Source organism: Entelurus aequoreus, linkage group LG01 (assembly GCF_033978785.1).
Source record: "Entelurus aequoreus isolate RoL-2023_Sb linkage group LG01, RoL_Eaeq_v1.1, whole genome shotgun sequence".
NCBI classification, from domain to species: domain Eukaryota; kingdom Metazoa; phylum Chordata; class Actinopteri; order Syngnathiformes; family Syngnathidae; genus Entelurus; species Entelurus aequoreus.
In genome coordinates this window covers 26,650,952-26,673,709 of record NC_084731.1, presented here as the reverse complement: position 1 = coordinate 26,673,709, position 22,758 = coordinate 26,650,952, and the positions used below count along the sequence as shown (strand labels likewise).

General features: G+C 40.0%; 1 protein-coding gene and 1 non-coding gene across 10 annotated transcripts in view; one reads left to right on the top strand and one right to left on the bottom strand.

Annotated features, from left to right (window-relative positions):
- Nucleotides 1–18,287, bottom strand: part of LOC133649923 (MYND-type zinc finger-containing chromatin reader ZMYND8-like) — a 61,791-nt gene extending 43,504 nt beyond the window's left edge. For 6 of the 9 annotated variants that reach the window (XR_009826171.1, XM_062046644.1, XM_062046661.1 and 3 more), the window contains exon 1: nt 18,161–18,287. Coding sequence is in view for 5 of the 9 variants with exons in the window: in XM_062046644.1 (XP_061902628.1) it covers nt 18,161–18,174 (14 nt within the window). In the remaining 4 variants the exon portion in view is untranslated. Of the gene's footprint in view, nt 1–287; nt 343–13,949; nt 14,215–17,294; nt 17,357–18,160 lie in introns of those variants that run through there. The other 3 variants (XM_062046654.1, XM_062046649.1, XM_062046657.1) reach the window with 3 other exon arrangements.
- Nucleotides 18,288–19,011: 724 nt separating this feature from the next.
- Nucleotides 19,012–19,084, top strand: trnat-ugu (transfer RNA threonine (anticodon UGU)). The gene has a single exon. It is a non-coding gene; the product is annotated as a tRNA-Thr (tRNA).
- The last annotated feature ends 3,674 nt before the right edge of the window (nt 19,085–22,758 follow it).

The window sequence follows — 22,758 nt, the reverse complement described above, 5'->3', positions numbered from 1 at the left end:
AGAAAACCCATCCCTCGCCCTTATGAGCAGCCGCTCAACCTGGACATAGCGGATGTCCGGAAAACCCTGAGGAGAGTGAATCCCCGGAAAGCACAGGGACCTGATGACATTACGGGCAAGATGCTTAAGGGATGTGCAGACCAGCTGGCTGGGGTTCTCACAGACATCTTCAACATCTCGATGACCCAGGCTGTGGTACCATCATGTTTTAAGACGGCCACAATCATTCCAGTGCCTAAAAAACCTACAATCTCCTCCCTCAATGATTACCGCCCCGTTGCACTCACCCCCATCATAATGAAGTGCTTCAAGACGGCGTGGCGAAGTTGGTAGAGTGGCTGTGCCAGCAATCGGAGTGTTGCTGGTTACTGGGGTTCATTTCCCACCTTCTACCTTCCTAGTCACGTCCGTTGTGTCCTTGGGCAAGACACTTCACCCTTTGCCTCTGATGGCTGCTGGTTAGCGCCTTGCATGGCAGCTCCCGCCATCAGTGTGTGAATTTGTGTGTGAATGGGTAAATGTGGAAATACTGTCAAAGCGCTTTGAGTACCTTGAAGGTAGAAAAGCGCTATACAAGTATAGCCCATTTATCATTTATCATTTATCATTTAAGAGGCTGGTATAGGAATATATTGTCTCCAGACTTCCCCCCACATTCGACCCATACCAGTTTGCTTATCGCCCTAACCGCTCCACAGAGGACGCCATCTCCTCTGCACTCCACCTGAGCTTAGAACATCTGGAAGGAGAGGACACACACGTGCGGATGGTGTTTCTGGACTTCAGCTCAGCATTCAACACCATCATCCCACAGCACTTGGTGAGCAAACTGGCTCCCCTTGGATTCAGTACCTCCCTATGCAACTGGCTGCTTGACTTCCTCACAGACAGACCCCAGTCTGTGAGAGTGGGCAACAACACCTCCAGTGCCATCTCCCTGAGCACCGGCTCCCCCCAGGGCTGTGTCCTGAGTCCGCTGCTGTTCACGTTGATGACCCATGACTGCTGCGCCAGGTCCACTACTAACCACATTGTGAAGTATGTGGACGACACGACAGTAGTGGGCCTCATCCGTGACAACAACGACATGGACTACAGGAAAGAGGTGAAACATCTGGTTGACTGGTGCAGACCCAACAACCTGGTCCTGAATGTCGACAAGACCAAGGAGATCATCGTTGACTTCAGGAAGCACCAGTCCAGCCACGCTCCACTCTTCATCAACGGCACAGCGGTGGAGATGGTAAGCAACACCAAGTTCCTGGGGGTGCAGATAACTGACAATATATCCTGGTCCCTACACACCGGAGCTCAGCAGCGCATGCACTTTTTGCGTCGGATGAAAAGAGCACAGCTCCCTCCCCCCATTCTCACCACGTTCTACAGAGGCACTATAGAGAGCCTGCTGACCAACCTCTGTCTGGACTGGAGCTTTCAATGCCTCAGACTGGAAGTCTCTCCAGAGAGTGGTGAGTAGGGTTGGGTATCGAGTATCGATTGGAACCGGGACTAACTTTCCGATTCTCCCGGAATCGTTCAAAAGTTTAAATTTCTATTCCTATTTTCGATACCAGTCCGCCGACCGGAAAAAAAATATGTCCGCCGAACCGGAAGAAGAAGCCGCTGAACACCAACGAAGAAGCGCCCACCGCCGGAAGTGTTAGCATAGCCGAGCGAGTCAGTCAAGCTCAAGCATGGATAGCGGGCGTCGGAGGTCGAAAGTGTGGCTTTACTTTACAAAAAAAAATGAAATAACCGCGAAATAACAGAGCTCCATGTCCATCAAGAAACGAGTGGAGAGAGAGCTGCAGATGTACCAGGACGTTCCACCGATACTTATGTCTGACGACCCTGCTGCATGGTGGTGGTCCGGTGGAACCAACAAAAGACTTATCCTTCGCTGTCATATCTCGCTTTCTCCTATTTATGCGTTCAAGCTTCTTCCACACCAGCGAACGTGTATTTTCCACAGCAGGAGACACTATCTGTCCAGAACGCTCACGCATCCTGCCTGAGAAGGCGGATATGGTCATTTTCCTAAACAAGAACTGTCTCTGATTTTATACTGTACCTGCTGCTAATCTGGACTGGGTTTTGCAAGTTGTTTCTTATTGTTTATTTGCTTTTCTGCACCAGGTTAGCCCATCAGTGGGAGCACGGTAACATTTTTAAGTACCTGCAGCATCATACACTTGTGTGTGTAAATGTGTTTTCATGAGGTTTTCAAAAATAAAGCTCTCTTGAGGAAAGTGTACCCCTGGGAAAATGTATTCATAATTTATAATATTTATATTCAAGTTAATAGATTTGATATTTATATTCTAGTTGAAAACAGCCCTGTGAGGAATTTATAGTAAAGTTCATAAAAAGTTAATAGAATTACAATTGATGGAGAATGTCAGACTATTTCATTCAGAAAGACTGTAGGTTAGCTAGCTCATTTAAAATATCCTAAACTTTTTTTTGACACTGCCTCTTAAAAGAATCGGAACCGAGAATCGTCAGGAATCGGAACCGAAACAAAGAATTGGAATTGGAATCGTTCGAATTCAAACGATACCCAACCCTAGTGGTGAGGACAGCGGAAAAGATCATCAGGACTCCTCTTCCTCCTATCCAGGAGATCGCAAAAAGCCGCTGCCTGACCAGGGCTCAGAAAATCTGCAAAGACTCCTCCCACCCCCACCAAGGACTGTTTTCACTGCTGGACTCTAAAAAGAGGTTCCGCAGCCTCCGAAGCAGAACCTCCAGGTTCTGTAACAGCTTCTTCCCTCAGGCCGTAAGACTCTTGAACGCATCATAATTAAATTATCCCCTCAACTCCCCCCAAAATGGATTAACTCGCTGGAATAAAAAAGGCAATATAACATACATCCATAAACGTGGATGCATATGAAAAAGTGCAATATATTTATCTGTACAGTAACCTATTTATTTATTTATATATGCACCTTATTGCTTTTTTATCCTACACTACCATAAGCTAATGTAACGAAATTTCGTTCTAATCTGTACTGAACAGTTCAAATTTGAATGACAATAAAAAGGAAGTGTAAGTCTCTAAGTAAGTGATTGTTGTATTTTGTTGGCAGTCTGTATTTTTTAGCACTGGGCAATAGTACTACATAGGGGTTTAACAGTATTATAAATCACGCTATATTTCGGTATCAAAATCATCACATTAATACCGTGACGTGTGACGGTATAAAATGGAAACTTGGTCTGTTTAGTTTTTTGCTGGTACTTTTGAATTGGCCGGTCTGGAAGTAAAACTACATCCCTAAAAATTCCCTGCGTAGCGCGAGTGTTCAATGTCCGTGTGTGGGAGGTCGGAAAAGAGACAGAAAGGATCGTTTTTGGACATTTCCTGAAGTTTTCAATAAAATTTATGTTGCTAAAAGACAAAGAAACCTTGGCGAAAACACAAACTCTTTGGTCTGCATGTACTACAAGGCCAAGTTCCCACCTTCGTCTGGAGTGTCCAGTCAGAAGTTGTGATGTTTTAACCCACATTTTTTTTAATAACATTTAATAACAACTCGTGGTTTAAATGAATTTGTTATCCATGTTTTAAGTAGATAATGCGCCAGGCGGAAGCGCGGACGGAAAAAAAAGTTTAGTGACACTGCACTGCGGGGAACACAATTAATATATTTGATGCGAAGGAGGCCAAGCATCAATTTGTGTGGTATTTACATTATTAAACGTTAAATTGTCAGCTAACTTTCTTGAGAATCTGCATTCTCCAAAGTGATATAAGAGGCCCACTACAGAGGACACTATCGGAAGTTAGAATCAGAATCAGAAATACTTTATTAAGTTGAAAGACACTCACATGAACATTATTGTTTTACATTTGTTACACTAGATGTTTTTTAACACACTTCACTTGAGCGTTATGTTTGTGTTCAATTACATTAAGTTTTTATCCTAAAAGTTCTTGCCACTTCATTTTATACACTATAACATTTTTAAGTCTTTTTTTTTTGGGACATATACCACAATAATATTGTACCGTGAGATTTTGATATCGTTACATCCCTAGCGCTACATGATGCTTAATGATTCACTCCAGCTGTGTCTGCTTATCACTCAGCTTCTAAAACTTGGAGCTCCTCTTCCTTATATTCAGCCTCAAAAATATAAGGTTCTGGACCATTTGTCCCTACGTAGTAGTTGTTGGCTCTCATGAAACCTGCCATGATCAGTAGTATTTGTTGTTAAAAGAAATAGCGAACTTTGTGATGCATGAAATTAAAGTGCCGCCGTATACTTAAAATGACCAAAATACATAAATATTACATGTTATTATGAATGTGCCTGTTACTACATTACATATATACTTCCAGCGTATAAATAAAACATTGTTGGTTTTTGGGCGTTTCTTAGAGCGCTGTATAGGCGGGATAGAGCGAATCCCATTAGATCCATTGTTCGCTGACTTTTGCTAGCGTTTAAAGGGGAACGGCAGTATTTTTGTTTTTGGATTGTATGCAACCTGTTGTGTTCCCTGGTTTTCAGTGTACATGGGTGAAGGTGTGTGTTGCTGAGCCTGATCTGGACATAATCTGAACTGGACCTGGTTTTAAGAACCCTTTTGAACAATCTGATTTCATTGACAACCTGGTTTGGTGAAGATAAGGTTCTTTTTTTTATTTTTTTTTATTTTTTTTTAAAAATAAAATAAAATAAGATAAATAAATAAATAAAAATACTTCTTCTTGAATAAAAAAGAAAGTAAAACAATATAAAAACAATTACATAAAAAATGGTAAATAATGAAAATGTTAGTGGACCAGCAGCACACACAATCATGTGTGCTATAAAGACTGTATCCCTTGCAGACTATATTATTCTATATTGTAAGAACCAGAAGTTTTTAATATTGGAAAGAGACAGCCCCTTTTGTGTAAATGAGTGTGGATGGGGGAGGGAGTTTTTTTTGGTTTGATGCACTAATGGTAAGTGTATCTTGTGTTTTTTATGTTGTTTAAAATAAAATAAAAAAATAAAAAGGGGAACGGCACTTTTGGGGAATTTTGCCTATCGTTCACAAACATTTTGAGAGACAAGAACACACGTCTTTTTTTATAGTAGGATTTTAAAGATGATAAAAAAATGCTTGGAAGATGCGGCTAATGGGACTCGGCCTTCGAAGCCCTCTAAGACAACTTCAAAACCCGCCATCAACGTTTTATATACACACTGCAAGTCTAATAATGTAGTACTAGACACGTTCATAATAATATGTAATATTTTCAACATTTACCGTATTTTGGTCATTTTAATAATTTCGGGGACAGACTTCTTTAGCGCATTTATTTCCGTTTCCATAGCAGCGCACGTCCGATATCCAGCCACAGTTTGTGTTTCACTTCCGGATACAAAACGCTTATGTGTGTACCAATCATGGCAGACTTGGTAACAAACAACATTGACGACTATTTTTGGACAAATGAGGATTCACAACCTTTTCATTTTTAATCTGAATGAACTGCTGCTAATAGAAGCAAGAACGAAGAAGAAGATGAAACGTTGGAGCAGTCGTAAGCCGACAGTAAGGTGAAAGAGACTCGAAGCTGCACAAGTGGAATTTGGAGACGATCTATTTTGACATAAATAGTGTGCGTACCCCAAATAAACCAGAAAAAAATGTCCCCGGCCAGCTGGACCACACAGACAATTGTCCATCGAGTGAGTCACACTTTATATCAGGGGTGGGCAATTAATTTTTACCGGGGGCCGCATGAGCAACTGGAGCACTGCTGGAGGGCCACATCGACAATATTTCAATTAAATTTTGCTCAATATTATTTTTGATATACCGTAAGGTAAAAAAATTTCATAAATAAAAATAATAATAATTTAATTTAACCTAACTTATCTTTATACAAAAGCAGATTGCTTTTGATGGTTTTATTTAAACTCTTAATCCAGAAATATTTATATTAGGCTATGTGAAATGGTCTGAGATGGTCTCAACCCGCCTCGTTACAGTGCATCGGGAGAGTGACATGTTCTCAAATGCGCCCCTCTTCTCCGGGCATATCAGCGCAACAGAGTCCAATAAGCACTCCTTAATAAACTCTCCGTCAGAAAACGCCTTACTTTTTCTGGCGATTTTGTGAGAAATGACGAAACTTGTTCTGACGGCTGCATCTCTGGGGGTGTGAAATTTGGCAAGAAGTCCTTGTTGGGTTGGCAGTTTTACCATCAACGCATCAGCCTCCCATCAGACAGATTCCGGTATTTTTCCTCGTGCTTCGTTTTGTAGTGGCGATTCAAATTATATTCTTTAAACACAGCAACCTGTGTACCACAAATTAAGCACACGGCTTTACCTTTAATTTCTCTAAAGAAATACTTGGCAGTCCATGTCTTGTTGAAAACACGGCATTCGTCATCAACTTTTCTTTTTTTTAGCGTGAGCTGGCATCACGTGTCGCTGTGCACCTTCACTCACAGGTTACACACAGACATACGTCCATAAATAACACTTTTCAAAATAAAAGCAGCACAGTTGTATTGCACGCACGACATAGATGTTTTTTAAAATGTATTTTGTTATTTGTGATTGGCCTCACGCGGGCCGGACAGGGACGCACAAAGGGCCGGATGTGGCCCGCGGGCCGCAAAATGCCCAGGTCTGCTTTATATTGATCATGATACACGTCATGCTTGTTTTTTTGTTGGCTAGCTGTGTACAAACAAAACATTAAATGTGGGATAATACTTAACAGATACTGTAATATATGCCGATGTGTTACTACGCTAGAAAGAGAGTTCCTCAGTGTTCGCTCTTACAATAACAATGTTGCTTCAGTTTGGTTATTATACAGGTTACGGAATGTAAATGTAAAAAATTTACCCCCGGTCTCGCCTAAAAACTCATAGATAAAGATAAAAGACTGGATATGTCAGGGTGTTGTATTAGCATGCCAACTGGCATACTTATTGTATGTGGTGCCACTTTTTTTAAATTCTTACCAATGAAAAGGTTTTCTCATTTACCTTGTTTCAACCGTACTAAGTAATGTGCAACCGTATACTGCACAATGTGCAAACATTCATCTTGTTTCCGTTTTCTTGCTGTCTAACCACTGAATACCCTGACACTTTGTCCCCTCCAGCTGAGGCTCAAAATGGGGTGTGTCTCATCTACCTATCACAGTATATCTATGCAACACTGCCTCGAGAATCGTCCAATGATAGTCCGATACTGTAGTGTTTATTTAGTTGAAAAAATGCTTTAAAGGCCTTAGTGGCCACATGCGTGGACAGCACCTTTTAGCTCTTATTTCCAAAATTGTGTACACTACTGAATTGGGGTCTTATGCCGACATATGGACACTTATACTGCTATCTGGTGGTGTCAGAAGAGTATAACATACAATGGAATTTGGAAAAAAAAGTGTAAAAATAAAAATTAGCATGTTACTACACATGAAGTACACGTTTGTTACTTATGGACTTAAGTACATCATATAAAAAGATTATTTTTAGTTTTTATTCTAATTAGGGTCCAATAAGCCCAAATAGCAAAGAGAAATAAAAAAAATCATGTAAACAAACAGCTTGGGCTTTAAGAGGTTAAAACTGGAGGGTAGGATAGTTGTGGAACAATGCAGGCTGACAAATTCCCGCACTGTAAACTAACCCACGCAAACACCCACTACTACCTTCCAAGCCCTATGTGATACCAGTGTTCAAGAATATCTTGTTGACTTTTGTAACATGCACAGGCAGAGGCATTGCCTACCAACATGCAAGGCAGGCTAATGTTTGGGGCCTTGGGCCAGAAAAGGGCCCCATGAGGGCTGACCAACTTTGAATTACTACAGAGCAGAGCTACAGTGTAATGACACTTTTAATGACAGTGGTCCAACAATACAGAACTCAAAAAAGGGTCTCCCCTCTCACTCTTGCTGGTGTGGAGGATAGGAATATTTTTTTAAGCGCTTCCCAGACTGAAAGAATGCCAAAATGACAGACATGAAAGCAATCGCCATACACCTGGCTTCCAAATACATACAGACATTTATTTTGTGTTGTTATTATTGTCGGTTATTATTGGCTAATGTCAACATTTTGGCTTTTTCTTATTGTGCTTTTTGCTATTTTCCAAATTTTTGCAGGTGTTTTGTTTTCGACAGGCGGATCGGTGCGGCGTCTTCAGTAATGCGGACGCTGTATCGATCCGTTGTGGTGAAGAAGGAGCTGAGCCGGAAGGCAAAGCTCTCAATTTACCGGTCGATCTACGTTCCCATCCTCACCTATGGTCATGAGCTTTGGGTTATGACCGAAAGGACAAGATCACGGGTACAGGCGGCCGAAATGAGTTTCCTCCGCCGGGTGGCGGGGCTCTCCCTTAGAGATAGGGTGGGAAGCTCTGCCATCCGGGGGGAGCTCAAAGTAAAGCCGCTGCTCCTCCACATCGAGAGGAGCCAGATGAGGTGGTTCGGGCATCTGGTCAGGATGCCACCCGAACGCCTCCCTCGGGAGGTGTTTACGGCATGTCCAACCGGTAGGAGGCCACGGGGAAGACCCAGGACACGTTGGGAAGACTATGTCTCCCGGCTGGCCTGGGAACGCCTCGGGATCCCCCGGGAGGAGCTGGACGAAGTGGCTGGGGAGAGGAAAGTCTGGGCTTCCCTGCTTAGGCTGCTGCCCCCGCGACCCGACCTCAGATAAGCGGAAGAGGATGGATGGATGGGTTTTGTTTTTTGTAATGTGCCTATGGCCAATGACAAAAGAGTAACGGGCCACAGATGGCAGTGGATTTTTCCTGTGTGATTAGGAGAAGATAATTGGGGAAGTCCTTCTCTAGTTTCCGCCTTGTTTTATCATATATTAATGACTTTGCACATGTACAGTATATGCTTACTTTTGTATGCACATTAAATCAACACAAACACCGTACTTTGGAGCAATGTTCTCAGACTATTATTTGGCTGGTTAGCTTCTCGTCGCAGGCGAGCGATTGTGGCCGTGGTTAAGAGAAGAGTTGTTTGATGTTAGATGCTAGAAAATATCCAATGCGTTCCATTCGCCAGCCATAATGCAGTGTTGCAGCTCGATGTGCTCTGAGCACGGCATACAACATGCGTTTGTGAGACGAGCGGGTGGAGTGTGCAGCCACGCTGGGGTGGCCTCGGTATTGGGAGCGGCAAGACGTGAGGCTAAAGAGAGAGGGAGATGAGGCCATAATAGACGCAACATTTCAATGCATCACACATTATGTTGTTAAGATGTAGCTGATTGTAATTATACATTTGACCAGCAGGTGGAGTCTTGTGCCGAAGCATGCATTGAAGCTTTGAGAAATTCTCGAACCAATTGGCTCAAGTGGTTCAATGCCTCATGAGGCTTCATCTGACCATCACTAGTATTCCCGAAAGACCCAACCTAAACACCAATAGCACATATGTCGGCTAAAACTCACTATCTAAACTAAGCTAAAGTCAATGCTAGAAATCCAAACACTTTAAATGATTGCTATAAATCCTGCTTTGAAGAGTGGTTAAATATCCAACCAGAATTATGCCAGAAGCTTGTTTATTGCTACAATAATCGTATGGGATGTTATTGATGTTGCATGTATCTAAAGACCTTGTTTACACTGCAGGCCAAAGTGGCCCATATCAGATTTTTTTTTAAATCAGATTTTTTTCCAACTGACTGTCTACAATGCAAGTAAAATGTGATTTTTTATCAGACTCAAGTGTAAACACGCATGTGGCCCCAATGCATACTTGCCAACCTTGAGACCTCCAATATCGGGGGGGGGGGGGGTTAGGGGCGTGGTTAAGAGGAGAGTATATTTACAGCTAGAATTCACCAACTCAAGTATTTCATATATATATATATATATATATATATATATATATATATATATATATATATATATATATATATATATATATATATATATATATATATATATATATATATTTATATATATATATATATATACACATATATACACATATATATATATATTATATATATATATATATATATATATATATATATATATATATATATATATATATATATATATATATATATATATATATATATATATATAAATACTTGACTTTCAGTGAATTGTAGGTATATATATATATGTGACGGTCCACAACTATATGTGGCAAAATGCAGCTCCACACTGCTGTCGCTTCAACATATCACTGGCACCAGGTGGATTATGAATTTCTTTTATTACAGTATCCTGCAAAACAGTGCAAATTGTGAGACTGTGAGTCCACTTGGGTCACGGGATTATCAATTGGAAGGCGTCACAGTTCTGAGCACTTCCCGCAGGTAAAGTACATACCACTTCTCGCCAGCAACAGGCGCTGTTGCAACACTTCATTCATAATTTAATCAAGCATAATGAACGTCTGTTTCTACACCGTTACATATATATATATATATATATATATATATATATATATATATATATATATATATATATATATATATATATATATATATATATGTATATATATATATATATATATATATATATATATATATATATGTATATATATATATTGATTTTATTATATAAATAAAAGAAATACTTGAATTTTAGTGTTCATTTATTTACACATATACACACACACACACACAACACTCATCTACTCATTGTTGTACTTGAAAGTACAATGCTTTGTTAAGGGTTGAATTGTCCATCCTTTTTCTATTCTCTGTCACTATTTTTCTAACCATGCTGAACACCCTCTCTGATGATGCATTGCTGTGTGGCACGCACAAAAGTGCTTTCATCAAATGCACGAGAGTGTGGAATCTTCCATCTCTCCCTAGCATGGCCCAAAACCGGTCAATCCTTGCTTCCTGGGGAAGATCTTCCCTGGCAAGCAATTGGTACTCCAGTACTTGTACCCGGAGGCTGGTCAGGTCCAATCGCAGCTGCGGCAGACTTTTTTGGGGGGGGGCGTGGCCTCCAGCTCCGGCTGAATACTGTGAGTTTGTCGGGAGAAAATCTCTGTCGGGAGGTTGTCGGGAGAGGCGCTGAATATCGGGATTCTCCCGCTAAAAACGGGAGGGTTGGCAAGTATGCCCCAATGTGGCCTCGACATCACGTGCATGGGCTGTGCGATAAAGTGAAAGTAAAGGAAGTTGACCGGGAGAAGGTCGCTACTACTCCAAAATAATATATACACAGCTAGGGCTGCACGATTATAGCCAAAATATTAATCACGATTATTTTCATCAATATTGAAATCACGATTATTTAGAGTTAATTAAAACACATTTTATTGCACTTTCTATTTTAAACAAACAGTATGTAAACTTGGATTCCATTTAAAAAATAAACTATAAACATAATTAAAAATAAAATAAAATGTACAAAAGACAAAGGGCGATCTAAAGGAAATATGCCATTGCAGAGTGCGATCATAAAGTGCACACAAGTGAAAATAAGATTATGTACGAAAGACACAAAGGAACACATTTTTGTACTGCTCACAGTATATATAGGACATATATCTTTGGCCAAATAAAACGTAATTACGTCTGTTAATTTGGCGTGTCTTTGAGAGGTGGAATGATACGGGGTCCCTCGGTGCACGGTTGATATTACGGTTGTCTGTATTTTGGGCACCCCCGCTATTGTAGCTGTTCATATGAGCTTCGCATCGGTGGCGGACTCGTCGCTCTGTTAGCAACCAGCTTCACAGTGCGAGCAAATGATGGCGGTTAAGAAAAGAAGGTAAGTGTTTTTAATGCTTAACGTGTCTTCGCAACCCGATCATTTGTTTGGTTGTGCACACCAACGCATCTTTGCAATGCAACTCATTGCGGCGTTTATCCGCACGGCAGAATTTCTGGGTTTCAGGAAACGAGCGGGAGTGCCGAGACAACGGCAAAGTGTGCGGTCGTGTTCTGGGGTTAAAATGCGTGTCTGTTGGTACCTTGTGGGTAACTCTGCGAGAGGAGAATGCACCGATGTAATAATGCATTTATTTTTCCTAATATTTTCAGGAGCTACTGGCTGTGGCTGATCTATCTTCATTCTCTGTTGCCACTCAATCTTACTCGCTCTCACATAAGTCCACTGTCTATTGGGCGTCCCCTGGTGGTTGGCTGACTGTTGGTTGTGAACATGCTTCGTTTGGAAATACAGTGGAGTCTGTTTTTTAAATGTTAATATGGCCGCCGATCACCCTTGTTTAACTGTAGGTGCTAAAATCGTCATCACGATTAAAATTTGATTATTTGTGAAGCCCTAGCCACACCTTAAAAATTAGTGGGGTTTTTTTCGTAAAAATATATTAAAGTAATATAATGTATGAATGGACATATAAAGTGTAATATATTTGGGAACATTCTACTCTTTTAATGGCTGTTAAGTAGAGGAGACACGGACATCAGCGTGGATCTACAGATATAAGCTTTATTTTTCAACTCACATGTAAGTAAATGGCCCACAGCAGTCTGGTACTTCAACAATCGCTATTTCTTCGGAATCAAAATACATATTCATATGTTACATATAGCCTCTTATGTGCGCACTATTGACAAAAATTTGGTCGTCTTAAATAGACTTTACTCACCCAAACCCGATGTTGTGATGAAGTATCTACTTAAGCTGGCGACTTCGCCTTTGCCAGTGCACACGAGTGACGTAGCTCGCCCAAAGCTGACGAAAAAGTAACATTCGGGTCGCTTTCAGGTCGCATTGCGCTTAGACTAAAGTCTCATTTGAAAAGATCAGATTCCAATCGGATTAAGGACTACCTCCTGATGTAGCCTGAATCTGAAAAATCAGATTTGAAGCACTTTGGCGCGTTTAGACTGGCATCGGATCTGTGTCACTTGAGGGCAAAAAAAATCAGATTTGGTGTCTAGTGTAAACGGGGCCTATCTGATACGGCCTATAAAACCTTTGTCAATTTGAAACCATTGCACACTCAGTTCTTATTTTTCAATAACCACTAAAGATATATGTTGGAATCATTTTGTAATCATTCAGGCCAAACAATGTCTGTGTCGATGATTAATGTGTGTAAACTTCTGACTGTTAATGTGCATGTAGGTCACATGTCAAATTGTGCCCTTTTAACCAGGTTGCATCACAACTGTAGTAATAGTTGACTGTCAGAATACACTACGTGGAGTTGGAAATCTGTAGCATTAAGTAAGTGTGCAATGATGAACAAAGTCATAAATCAAATGTATAAAATCGAAACATGAAATTACTAAATGATGCACTCGAGTCCACGCTCCCAAATACTGTGACTGAATAAAACATTTTTTGGAACCAAAACTCGTGCAACTGAATACAGGTCCATAAATATCACAGAACACTGTAATCTGATGTGACTGAGCCTCTTCTGACAAGTGAAAATCAGAATAGACTCCTGTGTTTCTTTCAACCACCAAGTCACATTTGTTGATCAAGAGTCCAACAACCAAGCAGCATAATGCTTTGTTATAAGCTGAATAGCCCCATCTCTGAAGAAAAATATAATGTCCAAATAACCGCCAGGTATTTCAGTCTATGATTTATTTATATTGCTGTTTGTATCCTATCTGACAGTAGAGCAGAGCTTTTTGATAATGTTCACAAATCTCATCACACATCCTCCACCTTCATCACAAAATATAGACGACGACGAGATGAAATGTGAGTTGTCTGCTGTGAACGAAACCATAGACTGAGAGAAACAGGAGTGCAGTGATATGACATTACTGGCCTCCTCATTCATTCTGTTTATGCTGTCTTACACATTACATCCCAGCAAAGTCCTTTGTAGGTCAAGACTACAGCAACAATAGACAACAACAAAGACACCATATTCTATTACACAAATATAATCACATATTACAGCCTGATAAAACCATTTCTACATGCCACACCACTGTTACATCCATGCTTAAATGAAGGAAATCAACAGCATGCTTTTGTCCTTACTCACATAAAGACTCTTCCCCCATTGATTTAATTGTTTTCAATTATAGAGGCCGTTGTGGAATGAGGGAAAAAATGGGTCCAGGTATCCCAGAAGGCCTCCTCTCCCTTCTGCTTCCTTCTGCATTTGTCAATCTTTAACCTCAGCTGCAGGTTTCTGATTGGTTTCAGCAGCACTCGGAGCAGTCTGATTGGATAGTCATCTCAATGTACCACACAGGCTTTTCTGCTCCTCGATCTTCTTAGCCTCTTTAGTGCTGCAATGCAGAGAGAACTGCTTTCCAGTATTCCTTAAAACTCAGTCCCTATTTTCCCCATGAAACGGCACAGTGAGAATGTACCCCCTTCATCAGGCTTGTAAAATGCAGCTCTACTGTCTGGACAGCGAGCGGATCAGCTTCCCTCCCCTGTGTTCCCAGTGGTGTTTATGTATGGCATCCATTTTGAGGCTTTCTCTCACCCTCTCCCTCCCTTTCTCTTAACTGCTCGTACCACATAGAAAACAAGTGCAGGCTACACCAGTTAAATGTTGTGAACAAGAACCACATGCAGCTTATTATGTACCATTGGGTGTAATATGCAGAGGACACAAAGACAGGAGCTAAATGTCACAGGCCTCCCAAGGTAGCTAAAAAAACCAAGACCTTATACCCTAACCACACTTTTATCTGTTGCTTCCTCAGATTACATTAAAGCAATTTTGTTTTTCTCCAACGTAATTGTGGGAATCAACAAATCATGGGTGGACCGCTACCCTGTCCATCAGATGGGGACATCTCTACGCTGCTGACCCGTCTCCACTCGGGATGGTTCCTGCTGGCCCCACTATGGACTGGACTTTCGCTGATGTGTTGGACTTTCACAATATTATGTCAGACCCACTCGACATCCATTGCTTTCGGTCTCCCCTAGAGGGGGGGTGGATTACCCACATATGCGGTCCTCTCCAAGGTTTCTCATAGTCATTCACATTGACGTCCCACTGGGGTGAGTTTTCCTTGCCCGTATGTGGGCTCTGTACCGAGGATGTCGTTGTGGCTTGTACAGCCCTTTGAGACTCTTGTGATTTAGGGCTATATAAATAAACATTGATTGATTGATGATTTCAATTAGTGCTGGGCCGATACTACGACATTATTATATATCGCGATAGACACATACTTGATATCAATATAAAATGTGTTTGATAAAAGATTAGATATATATTTCTATATTTTGGAGTTTGCATGTTCTCCCCGTGACTGCGTTGGTTCCCTCCAGGTACTCTGGATTCCTCCCACCTCCAAAGACATGCACCTGGGGATAGGTTGATTGGCAACACTAAATTGGCCCTAGTGTGTGAATGTTGTTTGTCTATCTGTGTTGGCCCTGCGATGAGGTGGCGACCTGTCTAGGGTGTGCCCTGCCTTCCGCCCGAATGAAACTAGGATAGGCTCCAGCACCACCCGCAACGGCGAAAGGGACAAGCGGTAGAAAATGGATGGATGGAGGGTCAGAAGAAACCGAAATTAGGAAGCAAGATTTGTTTCATGAAGTCACTAGTGCTTTGGGAAGCCAGGAAACAGGAAGTGTCATGGAGCAATGGAAGGGAGACGTTAACAGCTAATCAGTTAACAGTAATCACTGAACAATGGGAGGGACACGCTAACAGCCAATCATGTAACAGTATCAACTACACCTTTCCTGCTATTCGGTTCGAGCCTCCCAGACCGTAGTCGAGGAGATCAGGGGAGACGTTCCCTCCAGGGCAAATGTTTTTGTCTGGGGTAACACCTTTCACTTCAGTTAGGCTCCGCTTTTGGGTCAGAATGACGAGGCCGCCGATTCCTGACAATTTGGTCGCTTCATACTTATTTCTGCAGGACACAACCCGACACATTTGCCACTATTGTTGCATGCTACCGCTACCTCTCCTCACTCTTCCACTCACCCATTCACTCACCCAACACACTGCCATTCTTAAAGGAGCACACACACACATATGCTACTCGTGTAACACTAGTGTGGCTGCACCCTCTTTCTGTCTTGCTGTGGATTCACTGCATGGATTGAGAAGATAATCTGTCATATCTTGATATATCAACTCAATAACAGAAACTTGTCTTTGGTTTTGTTGATTTTAAAGCAGGCAGTGCGGCAACATCCTGGGGCTTAGATGGTAGAGTGGTCGTCAAGAAACGTCAGGGTTACTGGTAGTAACTAGTACTGGTATTTACTTTTGTGTGCTTGGGCCAGACAGTTTGACCACCTTACTCCCAATGGCACTTACACTTGTGAATGAATGTTTGGTAATGGTCGGAGAGGCCGTTGGCGCAAATTGGCTGTCACGTTTTCGCGAGTCTATCCCAGTGTAGCTATGGCTACTGATGTAGCTTACCCTCACAGAGTGTGAATGCGGAGTGAATGAATAATGGATTCTCAGTTCTCTCTGTAAAGCGCTTTTAGCGTCGAAAAAAACCCTATATAGATCCAATCTACTATTATTATTATTCAGCCAGTGATTAACAGCACTGGCTGCCAGCTAACAATCTGGGAACTGAGCAGTATCACAAGTCCATGAGCCCAACGAACTGCGGATATCAATAACGGTTTTGCGATCATTTTAATTTGAAACGTTAATACTATCTGTCGGGAGTTTTACTGCAGTTTATCATTGATACCAGCTAATCCCTAATACCAAGCTTACATTGGAGTGCTTCCCTGTTTACTGTTCAATTCAACATGTCCCAAAAGGAGTAGTAAGAAGCAAACCTTATTGAAATCTAACTCTTCTCTGTGTCATAGCAATCACTCATAGATGTGTTCACTCCCTGTATTCAATATACTCGACTCACAAAAGCTAGGAGCGTCGGGCCCGAGAGGAATCTCAAGACATATATCCAAAACGCACCTGCACCTCCACGGGCGAATCAACCCTTCCCAAACTCACAAGCCCAATGCCACAGAACCCCTCGCACAACCGACATTCCTCCAAAAGGAAACCGAACGGCAAAACTCACAAAGTTGTGTGATCCATAACTGGGCTATTGAATCCAATTGTACAATCCAAATTGGCACTTAACATTTCGACACCATGAGATCAAGACAAGACAAACCATCGACATCTATACTTCACCTTTCGACAGCAGGCTGTTGTGGGCCCTATTACCCAGTTTCCCCCCGCTAGAGAAGAGAGATCTTTTTAAGCAGGCCATAAAGTATTTGGCAAAGTCTGAATAATATGCTGTAAAAACAGAAACCGAGGCAGAAATAGCTTAAATCCACAACCTCTCTATGGTTTATCGACTCATACATGCAGAAGGTAAACAAGCAACCTATGTATACACGGTATAGAAAGAAAATTCCGTCTAACCTGTTTGTTTTAGACAGGTTTTCAAGCCAAGGATGAAATGAGATTTCAATCCAGTGTTCTCGGAAGAGGTCCTTCCCTTCTCCTTTCCTCTCGCTCACATACAAGTAAGCAGTGTGCTTGGAGCAGAGGGACAGACAGGGGAAGCTCTCTAAGATGGCTGACACTCGGAAGCAGAGATCACTGGGAGTCAGTGCATACCATTAAGCGTCAACAATCCTTCAAAACCTGTGACAAATCAGCTACTATGGCGTCATTTGTCTGTGGATGATTAGTATTTTTACAACACATACCTTAACACTGTTTACAGAATTAGGCATGTTTGACACATGTTTTTTTATTGTAAAAGGGAACTTTGTGTTACAGTGCACACTTAGGTCAAATAAATACATTTTTCATAGACAATTTTGTGCCAGTCGTTCCCAGCACTCTGGCCCTCATGCCAGTTTGAGGCCTTAAATTAAACTTGCTGTGCTGTCATTAACCAGCTGTTAATTCCTACGGGTGTTCCCTTTGCAATGGAGCCTGTTTCTCCCCTTCGGCTGTATGCCTCACTCAGCAGGCCTGCAACCTTGACAGCACAGGCCAGTGGTAACCACAAACACTACCTTTTTGCTTGACAGAAAGAACGCATTCTCCAGTCAAGATATAGTGATCTTAAATTTGACTGGTCATGTGCAGAAACCAAGTCTTGCTTAGCATTGTTATTCTGTCTTAAGCACCATGCTATGCTGTTCTTTTCAGCTCAGTTCTATGTGTTGTGATAAAACACTTACTCCCCATCCCCCAGTTTTGCAAGGCCTGGCTCATGTGTGGCTGATACCTTACCAACAGAGTAACACAAGTGAAAGAACAAAAATAGGGCTTACCTCTGTGGATGCATGTCTAACAATTCTGTGTGATATGTCAGTGCTTATTACAACATGGAGGACTGCCCTGTCAGCCCTCACCCTGCTCAGAGCACAGCCACACTCTCCGAGCTGTGTTACGTGCTGCTGCTCTCATACAAGCCGCATCCTGACTGGATAGACATACAGGCAAAATGTAAGACAGCTGCTGATTGGCTGCTGCATTTCCTGACTGCTTGTCTTTTGTGTGGCTCAGACAGGCGGAACCACAAAAGACGAGGCTTGAAATGCAGAACTCGGCATTCAGCTCTTTTGGATTTAGAGTTTTAATTGAGAAACTGACGGACAAGGCAGTCCCCCCATCTGGGTGAATGTGATTAATTTACGCACCTTTAATTTAAACAAGCGAGGAATGTTTAGGTCTTTTTTTTTTTCAATTAAGATAAAATGCACTGTTTATATGCAATTAGTTTTTATGTTTTGCAATTAGAGTCTAAGGTATTAATATACACGAGCCGTTAAAAAAAGATATAAATCATAGTACTTAACTAGGAAAGTGACCTGTCAAAAGTGAACATTTTGTTGAAAAATGCAACCATATTGACTGATGATTTTTTTTAGACAGAAATGACCTTTGACCCTTAGTCACGCATCTTGGATCATATATTCAACATACTTACTTTAACAACGCTGGGAGAGATTAGAAGAAAATTGCAGCCTGTAGTAAAACCCTCAAAATGTATAGGATTGTTGTTCTGTTGTACAAAATAATCCCTGGTTGGTAGTAGTATCTTGACCTTTGAGCACTGCAACACTGTCCATCACCTATTGACACAGTAACAAATTGGTGTATTTCTCACTCGACACTCACCGGCCCTATAGCTCAGTGGTTAGAGCACTGGTCTTGTAAACCAGGGGTCGCGAGTTCAATTCTCGCTGGGGCCTAACAATTTTAGGTGATGCAGTAGCTTTGCCTATTAGGGCTTTGCTTTGGCACAAGACAGTCAACGTATCCGAACCAGCAAATTTTTTTATTTTTAAATGCTCATTTTACAAAGCATTTTTGCAAAGCCCTATAAGTAGCACATTCTAAGATCAGTTCATTTGGGACTGTCATAAAACAAAAAAAGAGCATGTGCATAGGCATGGTTAAACATTAAGATGGAACCAATGGCTTGTATTTTCTATCTTGTTTGCTAGTAATGATATAAAACAAGCACTTACCTGCAATGTTTATAAAAGCCGTTCCTAGTAAAAGAAGCACATCAATGACCTCTTGTGGCAAACATACAGCAGCATCCCAGACTAATCCCAGTGTTAAATGATTTACCCTGATTATTGTGCGCATTTAGCAAGCCCATCTGCCTTAATGTGTTATTGTGACAATATTACGTTGATACTTTGAGTTAAATCAGGAAAGTGTAAAATGGATGTAATATAATGGATTAAACTAACGACAAAGGCACATTCTGTTAGGTAGGAAAGGGTAACAGTTAAACAAACTGTTTGATGGAATGTGCTTTTGGAATAATATTTTGTGACATGAATGAAGGCCAATTTACAATATGCTGTAAAAACTATGAAAGCATGAATTATTTTGATAAGTAACTAAGGTAGAGGATATGTTGCGTGTTTATAATTTATTCATGAATTGTTTTATTCATTACACAGAATTGTATTTGCGATGTTAGTTTTTTAAAATCTATCTAGTTTCATTCCATTGAAAGAAAGCTGGATGGATTATTTGTGATATGTCTCCTCTACAGTGCGATAAATAAGATCCAGCATTTTTAACAAACCATTAGTTTTAAGAGATGGACTAATGTGGTTCAATGTGATTACTCCTCTGGCGCATTGTAAACCAATACCCGCTCTCATTGCTCCTGTGTTTTGGTCTATAAAATTCCAGTTGGACCCTTTTCAAAATCTATTTTGTTATTGCAATAACAGACTAATCTATTTGTTTATTTATACATGATTAATTTTAAAGAACAAACTGTAGCACAAGCAGGCTTGAAATAATGCATTTTTAGGCCAGTTTTAGGTTTGTCGTGTAAATACATTTTTACATCATCAAAAAATTTACTCCGCAAGTGTGTTTTTATGATGCGTCATGCAACCACAGAAGGGTACCAGTGACAGCAAAGACATTAAATGCAATATATAATATAACGTAATGATGGTACAAATATCAACACTGATACAAGTGCTAAGTCATCATAAGGTGACTTTTTTTTATCTTAGTTTCGATTAATACCGTTTAATCAGTGTTTCACTTATTGTACACTCTAGAATTAAGCTATGTTGAACAAAATATAGACATATTTCGCATGAGGGGTAGGGGTAAATTTACCCTCGCCAATTTGAGAAGTACGTCACTAAACACATATCGTATGGTTGCGAGCCGTCAAATATCGTTTGTGGCTTCGGCAGGTTGCGACATCTGCTGGCCTTAAAGCTGGGCGCATTGATACAAAGGTGGTATTAGTATTGAATCGATACAAGCATGATGAGCTTGATATATTTATTCAGTTCAGTTAATTTTTTTATTTCATTCATAAAAAATCAAACAACATAACATTAAAGTAAAATATGAATGAAAAGTAGCAGAAATAAGTTAAAAACGTATAATATCTGCCTCCTATTTTCACACATACAACAATTTACTTTCAATGTTGGCGACTACAAAGTCATATTTTCATTATACAAGATTTTAAACCAATAATGAAGAAATAATTTTACTCATAGTCATATATTTTCATTGTCAAGATTTGAAAAAAAAATGTAATACTGAAAGAGATTTACATTGTTTTATGCCAATGTCAAGTTATTTCCATAAACTAACACCTCTGATTGAAATATTAATTTCCATTATCACTGTTCTAAACGTAGATTTCTCTTTTTACAAATCTGTTTTGAATGTTGTTTGGTAGAATTGTTGCATGTGCATTGTACACGATTTTGAGGGTATTATACTCTGCCAGTTTATGACATTTTAATAAATGTAACTGTTTGAATTTTGGGTTTGTGGGTTCCGTCTATGCATTTCCAGTAATGATTGTTACGGCTCTTTTCTGCTGAAGGAAGATTGGATTTAAATATATTTTACAGACACTACACCACACTTCAATACAGCATGTTAGATATCAGTGAGTTATTCAAAATATACAATGCTTTTTGATTTAGTAATTCCTTCATTTTGTGTAAAATAGCAATTGTTTAGATACTTTTGCCTTTGTATCATTTATATGTGATTTCCATGACAAATGTTCATCAATCATAAGACCCAAAAACTTGATCCCTTGTGTTCTCTGAATTTCAACTCTTTCGACATATAAGGAGCCATCCACACATCCTACTACTGCAAAAAAATCATACATTTCATTTGACTAGTATTCAAGGATAATCTATTTACATCAAACCATCTTTTAATCTTGATTAATTCCTTTTCAACCACCTCTAACACATCTGTAATATTTTGTCCTGATTAAAATAAGGTTGTGTCCGCAAATAAATTACACTTTAACAGTTTGGAAACCATGATAATATCATTGATGTACTTGAGAAACAGTATAGTTGTACTCCACAACTAATATTATGTAAGGCAGACTTCCAATTGTTAACTTCCACAAACTGTTTTCTGTTCTGCTGATTTTCTCAAATGTCTGTGCATTGTTGTTGTGTTATTCATATATGTACATTGTTTATAGGGTATTTCCATATCATGTATAATCAGGGAATAACTTATGGGACAAAATATTTTGGCTAATTATTTACTTAGTCTGCCCAAACTATTTTATGTTTTTATTATGTAAATAATAATTTTATTGTTGTTGTTTTTTGCTTTTTCTACTTTGTCTCATAAAAATCATATTTATATATTATTATTTACAATATATTCACAAATTAGTTTAAAAAAATTAATTAATACTCTGTCCTGTGTTTTATTCTGATTACAATCATGATCAACAAATTAAAGGCACAACTCATTCAAGCCACAACACTAACATTTCCTTAGAGCAGTGGTTCTTAACCTTGTTGGAGGTACCGAACCCCACCAGTTTCATATGCGCATTCATCGAACCCTTCTTTAGTGAAAAATAAAATGTTTTTTTTTTTCAAATTCAAGACAAAGTTATATGTTTTTGGTAACACTTTAGTATGGGGAACATATTCTAAGTAACAAAGACTTAATTTAGAGTTTTTTGGACACTAGGGGAACATATTTTAAGTAAGAAAGACTTAATTTAGAGTTATTTGGTTAGGGTTGGGGTTAGAGGGTTAGGGCCATGGTTAGAGGGTTAGGTTTATAATAAAGCCATGCCGAATAAGGCATTAATAAGTACTTAATAATGACTAGTTAAGAGCCAATATGTTAATAATTTGCATGTTAATAAGCAACTAGTTAATGGTGAATATGTTCCCCATACTAAAGTGTTACCATGTTTTATTACTGGTGCACAAAATGAACCGTGCATGAACATCACCTTGTTCAAAGAACAAAACCAACACAGTGCATAAACTCACAACAAATGACACACCTGCAAATCAGTGTGAGTTCTGCTGTTGCCGTATCCGTAATACGCCGATAGGGAGAAGTTTTTATTTACACGATGAGT